The sequence below is a fragment of the Orbicella franksi genome, chromosome 8 (assembly GCF_964199315.1).
Source record: "Orbicella franksi chromosome 8, jaOrbFran1.1, whole genome shotgun sequence".
NCBI classification, from domain to species: domain Eukaryota; kingdom Metazoa; phylum Cnidaria; class Anthozoa; order Scleractinia; family Merulinidae; genus Orbicella; species Orbicella franksi.
Genome location: NC_138152.1, coordinates 29412244 through 29426147, shown reverse-complemented (window position 1 = coordinate 29426147; position 13904 = coordinate 29412244). Strand labels below are relative to the sequence as shown.

At 38.4% G+C, this 13904-nt stretch overlaps 1 protein-coding gene across 1 annotated transcript in view; it reads left to right on the top strand.

The window, feature by feature from the left end:
* LOC145494333 (uncharacterized) overlaps nucleotides 1–9799 on the top strand; it is a 45087-nt gene extending 35288 nt beyond the window's left edge. Inside the window, exons 10-14 of the mRNA XM_081473774.1 lie at nucleotides 67–323; nucleotides 640–907; nucleotides 6881–7138; nucleotides 8893–9151; nucleotides 9713–9799. Of these exons, the coding sequence (XP_081329900.1) occupies nucleotides 67–323; nucleotides 640–907; nucleotides 6881–7138; nucleotides 8893–8915 (806 nt within the window). The 3' untranslated portion in view covers nucleotides 8916–9151; nucleotides 9713–9799. The remainder of the gene's footprint in view (nucleotides 1–66; nucleotides 324–639; nucleotides 908–6880; nucleotides 7139–8892; nucleotides 9152–9712) is intronic.
* The last annotated feature ends 4105 nt before the right edge of the window (nucleotides 9800–13904 follow it).

The window sequence follows — 13904 nt, the reverse complement described above, 5'->3', positions numbered from 1 at the left end:
CCTTGAGAAGGTTCCTTTCAGTAACCCCTGTGCATTACCTTAATTTATATATTGTTTTCCCTTTAGATCTGCCTGGGCAAATGTTCATGAATATTCAGCAAATGCAATGTGATGTAAGCAAGGTCTACAGTAATACTGACCTGTTGGCAGAGTTGGAGAAGATTGCATCAGACAAAGGCTTTGTGATTTCTGACAATGAAGGGTCAGGGAACTGCATGTTTTACGCATTGTCTGAACAGCTGAACCTTGTGAAAGGAATCAAGATCTCGCATGGAGAATTGAGACAATCCATAGTGCAGTACCTCAGAAAAAACCCCAAAAAGGTAAGTTTAGTATTTTATTTCATTGTTCTGGTTAATAAGAAAATCTTTACATGTGGCTTTGGAAAATGCGTTCCACATGATCAGACTTCAGCATTTGTGTCAGCATTTGAACTGGACTTGAAATAAGATGACAGAAAATTATGCATTGCCATGTACAGGGATTAGTTGTCTAATTGCTGTGAAAAAAAATTCAACATTAATTGGTTGTCCATTGTCCATTTAACTTTAGAGAGGGATTTTTCTATCATCACACCTTATAGAATCCATGTGTACTGACCTTGTTAAAAGTTAGTCTTTTTATTCTCTCTTCTTACAGCCTGATGGAACAGATCTGTTTAACTTCATCAGTGGATATCAGTCATGGGCTGATTATCTTACAAACATGGAGCAAGATGGCACATGGGGCGATCATGTGATTCTGCATGCGACTGCAAACTGCTTTAAAACGTACATTCAAGTGATTAGCAGTCAGTCAAATCACCCTGACACTATTATCAGGCCTGATGGTCACGTGATTAGCATCAACCCACTTGTGCTGGGACATGTTCATGAGGTCCACTATGTCAGCCTGCAACCCAAACAAGGTAAGGCTTCATGCAATGCACTGTGTCATAACAGACTTCCGGCAGTCCAAAGGGCCGCCAAGCGGAGCCCCATACTCATAGAAACCCGTGAAACACTTTTCTCACGGTAAAAATGTTTTGCGGTATTGCTCGTGGGCATGTACACAGTCACGTAGTGATAATAATCTTCTTACTAAATTACAGTCTGGTTTTAGACCACTCCACTCTACCCGGACTGCTCTTCTTGGTGCCATGGATAACTAGTATCTTTTAAACACCAACAGTGGTTCAACAAGTGTCATTCTTTTTATTGATCTTAAAAAGACATTTGATGACTGAACTCTTGTGAGCAGAGCCCCATACCTTAGAAAATTTGGTAACCCATAGATCTAAAAAATTTTGGGTTACGTGAATGTTCGTACATACACCAAGCCCCATACCTTGAGAAATAAGAGAGTGGCACCATTACCATTGGTACATCTTTGATATTAGACATCCATGTTGGTTGGGCCGTCAGTGTCGTCATCATCTCAGTCATTATTAGCTTCTATACAAAAATTATGAAGAACAATGCATGCAAAGTTAGTCGTGATTGCAAAATTCAGGGAGCTGTCTAGGCGTTTCTGTAGCACTCTCCAACATCGCTTTAAAATTCTGAAGGCATGCTCTACAACAACTCTTGCTCTGCTAAGCTCTTTGTTGAAGGTTTTTTCATCAGGATCATTTGTTCCCTCTGGAAATGGCTTTGTGAGCCAGGGTGTTGGCAGATAAGCGCTATCTCCAACTAGGTATGGGCCTATATCATTCCCATCAATATCTACCCTTAGAGCCTGCAGAATGTTTCCCTGTTCAGCCTCTAGATAAATGTTACTGTTTCTCAAAACCCTGGCATCATGAGCACTCCCAGCAAATCCTGCAACTGCGTCAATGAATTTTCCAGTGCCATCTACAACCCCTTGAACAATCATATCATGCTGCTGGTAGCGACTAAAATAGTCAACTGCATCTTCTCTGGGCGCAATGATTGGGATATGTGTCCCATCTATAGCACCTGCAACATTTGGCAACTCAGATCTGGTTCTCTCAAAAGTTGAAATACACTCAGTCATCTTCACAATCGTTGTAGGGAACTTGATGTAATGATCTCGCTGATCGTATAAAACGTTCACAACATCTTGTATTGCTTCAATGACTGTTGACTTTCCGACGTTAAAAATGGGGGCAATGGAAACATACAAATTCCCATGTGCTAATTTGAATTAACCTATCGCCAAAATCTTTTCTGCTGGAATACAGTTTCGAATAGATGTATCTTGTCCTGTGATATGTGGACTTACGATGTTCAAAAGCTGATTAAAAGTTTCTCTTTGAACTCGGAGCTACTGCTTAAAGAAGCCATCAGGAATCCGGTGATCATTATAATGGCTCTTAAACCATGACTGTCGTGGCTGTAGTAAACACCAAAATCTAAATCGGCGATTTCTTCTCTGCATCCGTCAATGTCGGCTTAAAGCGGCAAGAGCCAACAGTTAGCGTTGGCGAATGTTGTACAACACATACAAACCAATAAGGTTTTGTACATTGAACAAATTAACCAGAGATTGAAGAAATGTCGCTAATAAAACTAGCACCAGCCTCAGGTCTACAAAATTATATTTGGCACTCTTTTCGCGCGTGAATATTAAGAGCTGACAGTCTGGTTTCAAATATCATTTATGTCGCGCATATGCAACCTTAGTGACTCCCGTGGTGTGAATGTCACAACATATTTGTTGGACAACTTATGACGCGAGATAAAAAAAATAAGGCCACAGTGGGACCCTTGCCCTTAATATTTGCTTGTCTGTATTTTAAAAAGTTGTTAATAATGATAATAATAGTAATAGTAATAATGATAAAGATAATGTCAATGTCAATGACAATGACAATGACAATGACAATGGCAATGGCATGGCAATGGTAATGGTAATGGTAATGATAATGATAATGATAATAATAAACTCACCTGCATTGGAATATCTGCAAGGAAGACAATACAGATATTGCAGATAAGTGGTATGAGCACAATCCAAAAACTGAGTAAAAACTAGTGAGACAATCTCAGATAGTGCAAAGTGTAATTTACAGCTCTGATGCAGTAGTCACACAGGTCCTCACCCCTTTTCCCCTTTGCAGAATATGAACGTTCAAAAACTTGATAAGACATAATCTTACCCGTGTCTATGTTTCGTGTTTGTGTTTTGCCCAAAAATAGCTTACAATTACCTTTTGTCAAGACGGTTTGAAATTTATTGTGGTATTTTATCTTGAGTTTCGTTCATTTTGTAGCATTACTTTTCACGCCAATGTTTGTAATTTGATACTTTGTTTTCCTCGCCAATGTATGCCACAAGATACCTTTGTTTCCACGAAAATATAAGAAAGATGTGTATTTTTTTAACTTAACTGCTGGAGACAAATGGAATATAAAAGTTAAATATCTGCTGAAAAGTCGAAGAGGAATGATTTTGTTTTATTCAAAATGTAATTTTTCATTTCACCGATAAACAAGAACTAATCTAATCATCAAATAGTCACATTGAATCATGGAATAGTGCATTCTAATTCTGTTGCCAGCCGAGTTGGTGTGAACAATAAAACCGCATCAAACTAATACACAACACTATCGAGTAATACAACTGAGGAGCGTTTCAACGAGAAGTATTGAAGGTAGAGATTTTTACTTGACCGAAATTATATCCCACATTGGTGAGCGAGTTGCCTCGTCGACTGATGAAATTAATTGGAGATTTCAGTAAGTGCCAAGGAGTCTGCGGCAATAATAACGAAGTTTCTTTTGTCACAAATTTACTAGTTTTACATGTAACTAAGGAGAAGCAATATGTTCCTATTCTCTATTTCAACCCTGGCAAACACGGTGGCCTCATGGTTAGTGCGCTCATCTCCGGATCGAGCGGTCCGGGTTCGAGCCCTGGCCAGGGACATTGTGTTGTGTTCTTGGGCAAGACACTTTACTCTCACAGTGCCTCTCTCCACCCAGGTGTATAAATGGGTACAGGCGAACTTAATGCTGGGGGTAACCCTGCGATGGACTAGCATCCCATCCAGGGGGGAGTAGAAATACTACTAGTCGCTTCATGCTACAGAAACCGGGATAAGCTCCGGCCTGATGGGCCACTTGGCTCGTATGCAGACTTAACCTTACCAAACACACAATAGTTATTTAAAACAGCAGACGACATTTCTTGAATGAGCTAGAGAAGATTCCAGAAGATACGCAGTCACAGTGGCATTCTTTGCACTAAAAAAGGAGAGCTGACATTACCTAAAATGATTTACCAGCCAAAACAAGAGTGTGATATCATTCCTTACAAAAAATAAAAAACCGTGCATCTGAAATCGAGAATGTAGTTTATCACACTAGCAATGCTAGAAAGCATGCGTCTTATATGTTATGAAATGTATCTTTCACCTAACATTTAGTCGACTTTGACGCTAACAAATCTACGCATGTGTTTGGAGCAAACTGCTTTTGTTCTTGAGAGAATGGTACTACAAGGATAACATGAGATTTGCAAAACCATATAAGTATATATTTTTGTCAAGTTATCAAAGATAGCAACGTAAGCAAGACGCATCTTGCGAAATGTACTTAGGTACCTACCGCACCCAGCCCCCCTTCCTGCAAGGCTAATTGATTCATTGAAATTAATTAATGAAACAAACATTAAAGTTTACACCTTATGGCGTTAGTGATTTAGCGAACAGCAGTCCCTAAACCATCCCAATAGTGCACTCTGCACTAAAAAGAAGATATAACTATCCCTTATGACATGCCCATCCAGACAAACAGAGAAGTAACAGCAAACCATCCAGACATTGTCGCTAAGTGATGATCCGCGCAACAAGTAGGCCGGGGCTTAGCAAAATCGATTAAATTGGTACATCTGATTGGCTGATATCAAAAAATCGAAGGGGAAAAAACTATAAAAAAGTAACCAACATTTTTTCATGGCGTTTGCCACATTCCTCTAAAATCTACCTCGCGGTAAAATTTTAGCACTGTTCTATGCACCAATCAATTTACATCTATTTGATGTTTTGCCTACTTGTTGCGTGGATCATTACTTAAGAATAAACGAGACAAGATATATACCCTTGTTGATGTTGCTGTGCCATCTGATAAAAATACCTCCACCAAAGTATCAGAAAAACTGTGCAAGTACAGAGACTCGGAAATAGAGATCACCTGAATGTGGCAAATGAGAACAGTGGTAATCCCAATTGTTGTAGGTGCGCTTGGAGTTGTAAAGAAAGGCACTGACACACAAATCATTGAAATCCCAGGCAACAGCAATATACAGGAAACTCAAAAGACAGCAATTGTAGGAACAGCACACATTCTCAGAAGGGTCCTTGCCATTACGTAAAGAGAGCAAACATTCCTCTAGTGCCCTAGGACCATGGTTTGGTCTCGGCCCTTGAAGGTGAAAGTGGACAAACTGAAGAAATGTAATCATGTATAGAAATAATAACAACAACAACATCCTTTAAAGGGTCTTTTCCATTAAGTAAAGAGAACAAACATTCCTCCAGTGCCCTAGCTAGGACCATGGTTTGGTCTCAGCACTGGAAGACTAAAGTGGACATACTGTAGAAGTATCACAATGTTTCATTCTGTGAATATTATTATAAAATAAATAAATAATGATAGTAATGATGATAATAATAATAATAATAATAATAATAATGATGATAATACTAATAATAAGAGTAATTAATATTAACAACTGCATTGCTTAATGGAGGTTGGGTGCCTGAGACATCCAGTAACTTCGACTATTGGCAGCCAGCTCCTAGATGAACTGAAAACTGCTCCCATGGTTGGCAAATCCTGGAAGTTGGGGGAATAATTACAGAGTTTGTGGGGTTTATTCCCCAGAGCCTTGTACTGAGGTCTAGTGTGTTAGGCCGGATTTTAATATATCGAAACTGGGCCATTAACTTATGTATTACGTCCCCGTAAGGCAGTTCACTCCAGTATGAAAGGGCTTTTAAGATTGCATGTAAACACAGGTTAGTTTCTGACCATACAGATAGGTGGGTTACCCCACCTACAGAATCAAATTCCATGACCTTATGTCCTTGCAATGACATGTTCATTTCAATTGTCACACATTCTTATCCAAATACTGTAAATCCTCGAATTAGCGCCCGGGACGCTTATTTCAAATTTAGGAGAAGACAGGGGGCGCTTATTTAATTTTTCCCAAATCGTGGCCTGACACGATCATTTTCTTAATACATCATCTGCACGTAAACAACAACACAAGCTGTTTATTGACCGAAAAAGCTGATCCTAAACTTTAAATCGCAGCACCGTTAGTACTTGTGATATTTTTTGTTCCAAACGTAACAAACATGTTCACAAACTGAAACAATGCATAAATCTAATACTACATGACGAAAACTACACATCCTTTGTTGTCTCATTACTCATCCACAAAGTGGGGGAAGGGGAGGGGGGCAGTTATTCGAGAGGGGGCGCTTATTTTAAATTTTGGCTGATAGGAGGGGCACTTATTCAAGGGGGGGCGCTAACTCGAGGATTTAAGGTATCTCTTTGGTACGTTGGCAAACAATTACCATATAACTCATACTCGAAGCATACAAATCAAAGACAATTATGTACATAATCAGGAGCCAATAGTCAGGAGCACCTGACATAATTTCATTCACCCTTTATATTGAGAAGGCTTGCTCATATAGCACTTTGATTTTATAATTGAACAAATAAAGCCAAACTAATGTATTACACTGATTTACTATTTTAAATGAACGTATGTGAAACAATGAAAAAAGGTTTTCTGATTCTTACTTTGGCGAAACATAGCTGCCTATCAGGTCACGAATCAAGAGAGAATAATGATAGAATACTCATGTAACAAAATTACATCACTGGTTAACTGCAAGCTTCTCCTCTTTGACACACAGTACTTTTTAAAGAAGGCCAACTTAATGACCGTGAACTAGATGAGCTGGCAGGAAAGATTGCTGCAAAGTGGGAGCAGCTGGGACTTCAACTTGGAATTAGTCAGGATGATCTGGATGAAATAAAAGTTAATGAAAGTGATAAACCAAAAGCGATGTTACTTCGCTGGAAAAGAAAATCAACTTCTACATCTTGTAAAGTCCTCTACCAGGCTTTGTGTCGTGAGAGAGTTGGGCTCAATAATGTGGCCGAAGAATTTTGTAAGGAAACTACATGACATAATTATTTTCTTACAGTGTGAGTCCTTGAACTGGGCCACTTGGAATTTAAAACTGACCAATCAAATCGTTTATTGAGAACATGGATGGCAGTCTTTTTGTAAACAGACTATGGTTGAAGCATTCAGACAATAGTTCTTCAAAACAAGTAATGTAAACCAAGGAAAGGCAAGCTGAGGTTTCTTTTACTTGAGTATATATACTGTATAGACTTCTCTTCATACTGGTATGTTGTATAAACTCTACAGATCCCATCATATTTTTTTCAGCAAATTATCATCGTTATTTAATTCTGGAAACTAAAACTAAAACCTTTGAAAACTGCTCAAAAGTTATGATTAGAAACTTAAACCAGTCAAAAAATGACAAAGTTTCCTGAGAGGTGACATTCGCAAATTTGTTGGGTTTCCAATTTTGTTGTGGGACTATTGTTTGTATTCTTAAACGTTATTGGTTTGTTTACAGAAAAGGTCACCATCCTTTGTTACCAAAAGATGTATGTTTTCATTAGTTGACTTTTTCTAAATGGCCTGGTTGAAGTAGTTGCACTGTAACTACAACAAGAGAAGTCACATATTAATAATAATATCGTGCATATAAAAGGGTAGAACTTCAATATAGGGTATTTATATGAAAGGTGATTTGATCAACATGACATGGATCAGCACTGTCTAAGTCATTGTGAGTAGTCAGATAAGTGAATAAAGATGGTGAATTTAAAGCTTAGTAATGTCACATATGAACTGAGTGAAATGGCCTTGCTTTCCGTCAGTTCTCGTAGCTCAGTGGATGGAGTGCCCATGCACCCGTCTTTGGGAGGTCATGTGTTCGATTCTTGTCTGCGGTTGAGATTGTTTTTTTGTCCCATGTCTGTGTCATGTTGATTAATTCACTTTTACATTTCATTTCCGAGCTTAAAATTCACCATCCTTATTCGCTTATCATAGCGTATTTACTTGTTCAGTGCTTCAAAAAAATTCATGTTTTCGGAATCAGTGAATGTGAAGACTACAGCATAAAACTAGTACATTAATAGCTCACACTAATCACTCCTCAATCTAAAGGATATTGAAAGTACAGTGAACACATCTTGGATGAACTGAATCAAGTTTATTAGCTTTTACTTATAGGACACACAAGCAGTTTTTCAAATTCACTAAACGTTGAGTTACGTTCTTGGCACTAAAAAAACTTTCTGAGGCCAAGGATGGGCCACTATATTTTATTTAAGGTATGATTGACTGACTACATTAAAAGGTCATTGTGCAACGAGTAAACAAGTCTGTTATAAATTACTGTAGTGTTGGCTCAGTGTAATCCTAAGATCTGCAGAAAAAATACAAATAGATAATTTCTTAGAGTTGCTATTGACCAAAGGAAACATTTCAAAATCTAGTGTAAGACAAAGTAAACTTGTTATCAATACTCCTTGAAAACTCAGTTTTTGGTGCTTGAATACTCCTTGAATTTTATATCCAGAAGCCAGCAGACTTTCATACTGTCTGTGTTGTAGCAGACATTATGATGGAATTGTGCGGGTAGAGTGTATTTTTTCCCCACTGTGTTGCATAATATTATGAATCATCAAACTTTTCGTGTCTTCTATGATGCGCACCAAACTGCTCTGGGGAGGTTATCGGCACTCTCATTATCGGAGAAAGATTTAATACAACACAAAAATTCAATAGCTGCTACTTGTATCTGATTATTCAGTTTGGTTTTTATTCTCTTTGCAGGTTTGCAGAGCAAGTCTCGCTAGAATCAAATTTTGACAATAAAGCAACCAGTGACTTAGCTTCAAACTTCAATTTAGAAAGCATCAAAGAATTGCAAGACAGTAGAACTACAAAAATTGGTAGTAAATAGATTTCATAGTAACAAGCCAAAGGAAAGATTGTTCAATGAATTGCTGCTGAACATGAGTGTTCTGTTTAGTGGCAACATCACAAGGTAACACAAGAACTTCATACTTGCAAGCATTGGTGCTAACAAAATGTAAGTTGTTTTATGATTAGGTTTATTTTATGACATGCAAGACCTTAACAAACATTGAACAAACAAAATCAGTATTTTGAGCGAGTTATAGCTTCCTTACAAAGCACTATCGGTTACTATTTACTTTCTTTACGTTGTATTTACATATCTATGTATTAGCTGGGAATTGGAGGAATAAAATGATAAATAAGTAATCAAACACAAGTGTTAGATTGGGAGAATGCTTTTTAGAGTTCTTTCAATCTTTCACAAGTTTTTTATAGCTTAATAGAAACACAGATAATTTTTTTTTCGATTTCCTGTTGAAAACATAGCGATGAAAAGAAAGGATAGTCCCTCATTTATTTTGTTGATCTAAATGTAAATTCTCTTTTCTTGTACCACTGTTTTCGTGTGAGGCCTGGGGAGGAGTGACACTCCCATATAAAAAAGACAGGGATGCTCGTCAGAAATTTTGAAAAGAATCCCTAAGAGGTACAGGTCTACACACATACTGTTTTGTGGCAGGCCTGGCTTCAAATCTTCTTCTGTATTTTCACAACCTTTTTCATTTTTTTCCAGTTTTACAGGATTTCCAGTTACAAGCAGTATTTCCAGCTCCTTCAGTTTACCAATATCATCAGGCAATGTACATGTAGTCAACTGGTTATCACTCAACAACAGTACCCAGAGTTTATTGAGATGTTTTATGTGTGATGATAAAACTGTCAGCCTGATTTTACCCACATCCAATACTGTGGGCTCTTTCAATTTACCAGTCTCAGCTGGTTATTACTTAAGTCCAGTCTCCAGTAATCCATTCTCACATTCAGCCTTTCCAGCTCCTTCAGTTCACCAATCTCGTCAGGCAATTTAGTCAACTGGTTATTACTCAAGTCTAGTCTCCAGTCTCCATTCTCAAATCCAGCCATTCCAGCCCCTTCAGTTCACCAATCTCATCAGGCAGTGTAGTCAACTGGTTACTTCTCAAGTCCGGTATTCAGGACTATTTGAGATTTACTGAGATCTTTTTTGTGTGATGATAAAACTGTCAGCTTCTTTTTACTCACATCATGTAACACTACTTACCAGCTCCTTCAGTTCACCAACATCATCAGGCAATGTAGTCAACTGGTTACTACTCAAGTACAGTCCCCTTAGTTCCTTGAAGGTAGAACAGACAACTGGTTGTTACTCACACTAAGCACGGTCAGGTTACTCAACTCAGCAATGGCTTGAGGAAGTTCTCTCAACTGGTTCATCTCTGATGTCAGCCGTAAGAGATTTTTCAGCTTGTTAATACTTGTTGGTAATTCTTCCAGATAACTATCTGGCTAGTCAAGTTCCTCCAATTCAGTCAGGTCAGACACAGCTTCAGGAACTTTTGACAACCCTCGACTACTGAGATCTAAAACGCCGTCTCCGATAACAATTGTAACTCTAGTTCACTAATCTCATCAGGCAATGTAGTCAACTGGTTATTACCCCACAACAGTACCCAGAGTTTATTTAGATGTTTTATGCGTGATGATAAAACTGTCAGCTCATTGTTACTCACATTCAACTATACCAGCTCCTTCCATTCAGTTCACCAATCTCATCAGCCAATGAAGTCAACTGGTTATTACTCAAATCCAGTCTCCATTCTCACATCCAGCCATTCCAGCTCCTTCAGTTCACCAATCTCGTCAGGCGATGCAGTCAACTGGTTACTACTCAAGCACAGTCCCCTCAGGTCCTTGAAGGTAGAATAGACAACTGGTTGTTACTCACACTAAGCACAGTCAGGTTACTCAACTCAGCAATGGCTCGAGGAAGTTCTCTCAACTGGTTCTCGTCTAATCTCAGCGTTTTCAGATTTTTCAGCTTGTTAATACTTGTTGGTAATTCTTCCAGATAATTATCTGACAAGTCAATTTCCTCCAATTCAGTCAGGTCAGTAACAGCTTCAGGAACAGTTACTATTGACAACCCTCTGCTACCAAGATCTTGATTTGTTCTGATACACATGTAGAAATGCACAAACTTAATTCCAGAGGAAGAAATTCTACATGATCATTTGGTCAACAGCTGATGCTGGTTTGTTTTGCTGTCGAGTCAGAAATACAGCTTTTAGTGGACGCTCTCTTACCTGACTCGTCCCCATTCGTCTTCATACAACTTCCTACAGTGCGCGGCACAGTGCGAGATGGAACCGCAAGGTGAGATGGGTACCCCTTGCCCCCCCTCGCACTTTTCCCCTTGTGCCGTGCCACGTGTTGTATGAAGAAGACTGGAGACGAGTCAGCTCTCTTACAGGGTTCTTTCCCTGGTGCAGCATTAACATGAAAATCTTTTGAGTCTTTGTCATCTTTTATCTGATGATTCTGGATTTACTCTCCTCATTGTGACAAAATTAATCAAAGATCAAATGGCAACCTTAATTCACAGCAGGATTTCGTCCTTCTAAGAAATTTGGGATATTAAGTAAGACAATAATATGGTTGGAAGAATGAAAATATTTTCTTATTATTTTGCTTAATGTGATATATTTCCCGTGTAGTTCTGTTGCATTACTCACACAGCAAAATTGTGTTTTCATTTCAGCAAATAATTGTTGGAAGTCGTTGCAGTGGCCTGGGTAAATTCAAGAGCTCCAGCTAGCCTCCAGTCCCTCTCAGAAGTCTCTGCATTGGTTTTCATCTTCAGGAAAGAAACAGCCGCTGAGCAGGCTCACCTTTGAGTCACACGCGTGAGCGGCGAAGTGCGAGTCAGCGAGCAAGGAGTCTGGTGCAGAAAGGAAGTCAGCCTGCCTAGATCTCCGATCTCTGTTGTTCCCAGGGTCTCTCTGTCGTCCTCCCAAGAGTGAGAGAGGGGGACTTTGGGAACGTGGTAAACTTTGCTGCTTGCACGTGTGTTCCTCAAACGTGAGCCTGCTGACAGGCTAGGAAAGACAATTCCTTGTTTCAGTCAAATTTCTTTTTGAGCGATCAGTTTTTTCTTACCCTCATGACTTTCGTGACAAATTTTCCTTTGAATCGTAAATAATAGCAATGAATACTCAATATCAGATTTAGAATAGCAAATAATAAACGGATACTCATTCTGAGATTTGGATTAGAAGATTGTACATAAAGATATTTACTTAAACAAATAAACTTGCTCAAAATGCAGCCCTATCTACGAGGGTCTCAATTGGGTTAACTGTCAGCCGTAAAACAGCCCAAAATTTAACCGAAAACCGTCAAAACACTGCAATTTTTGCTGTAAACCGTCCGAAAAAGAGGCAGTTCAATGTTAACCGTCAAATGGTTTCAAGGTCTTTGGAATCTCACTATTTTATTGGCTCATCACGGACCTCTGACTCTCAAAGAATCTTTAAACTTGTAAACTAGTTTCCATGTTCTTAAATAAGCTGACACTATGTTTTTTTCGTTCTTTAAGACCAAGCGCATTGAAGCTTTCAACCAGCATTTGATCGATAGCCACAGAAACGAAATTGATCTCGGCTCATTCATTATGTATTTTTATTAGTGTTGTATTATTTAAGAAATAGAAAATATGTACCTTGTTTCTGTCGAGTTTTGCTATCAATCTACTAGTGTTCTATCACGAATGCCGTTCTCTGATTAGCCACTCTACTCACTATCTATTCTGTTGTAGACAGAGAGTAGCGTAGCAGTATCAGTTGTACATACATACATACAGACAGACAGACAGACAGACAGACAGACAGACAGACAGACATACATACATACATACATACATGATTTATATGATAAAGCAGGTTACAGATCAATTGGCAAGACGTTAAGTCCTGATGTGGACCTGCACTATCTAAGATAATAAATTACAATAAGATCCTACATAATACATGATCCAAAATTTATTTACAATAGCTGAATAAATAATGATAGGTAAAATAGATGAATTAATAACAATGTACAGTAAAAATAAATTAATTAATTAATCAAAAATATTTGAAGTCCAGAGATTTGTTAGTAACGCAGCAGGACGCTTTAGTGAAACTGATAGAATTTAAGAGACTCTTATTTGCCTTAAGTTTTTTCTTGAAAGAATCAAGGTTAGAGCAAGACTTGATGTCATCGGGAAGGAAATTCCAAGATAATGCAGCACGATGTTTAAAAGAAGATCTTCCCACTTCTGTTCTTGGTCTATCCACCTCAAAATTTAAGGATTTTCTAAAGCTATAAGTAGACTCGGGTTTCACTAGTAAGTCCTTTAGAGGATTGATGCTATTTCCATGGTAAATATTGTATGTAATAACTAAAAGTCTCTTAATGTAAAATGAAACAATAGGGTTCCAATATGGAGCGTTCCTGATGTGATCACCATGGATGTAATGCGGTAGACTATTAATAATTCTTGTTGCTCTCAAATGAATTCGGTCTAAATCATCCAACAAAGCTGGAGAACAAGATCCCCAGACTGCAATACCATATAGGACACTGGGGATGATTGTTTTATAATAAATAGTTTCCAAGACTGGTTTTGGTAGGAACTTTATCCGTTTTAAGACTGCGACTTTGTTACTGAAGGACTTACAAACGTTCCCGATGTGTTCATACCATGATAGCTTGTTGTCGATTGTTAACCCAAGACATTTGGATGATTGTTTGTACTCAATAGTGCTACTGCCGTAAGTCAAACGTCGCAAGGGACCAATAAAGCTCTGTCTTGAAATTATCAGGGCTTCCGTCTTCGATTCGTGGGCTATTAATCTGTTAGACTGACACCAGGTGTATACCTGGTCTGAAATGGATTGCAGTGTCAG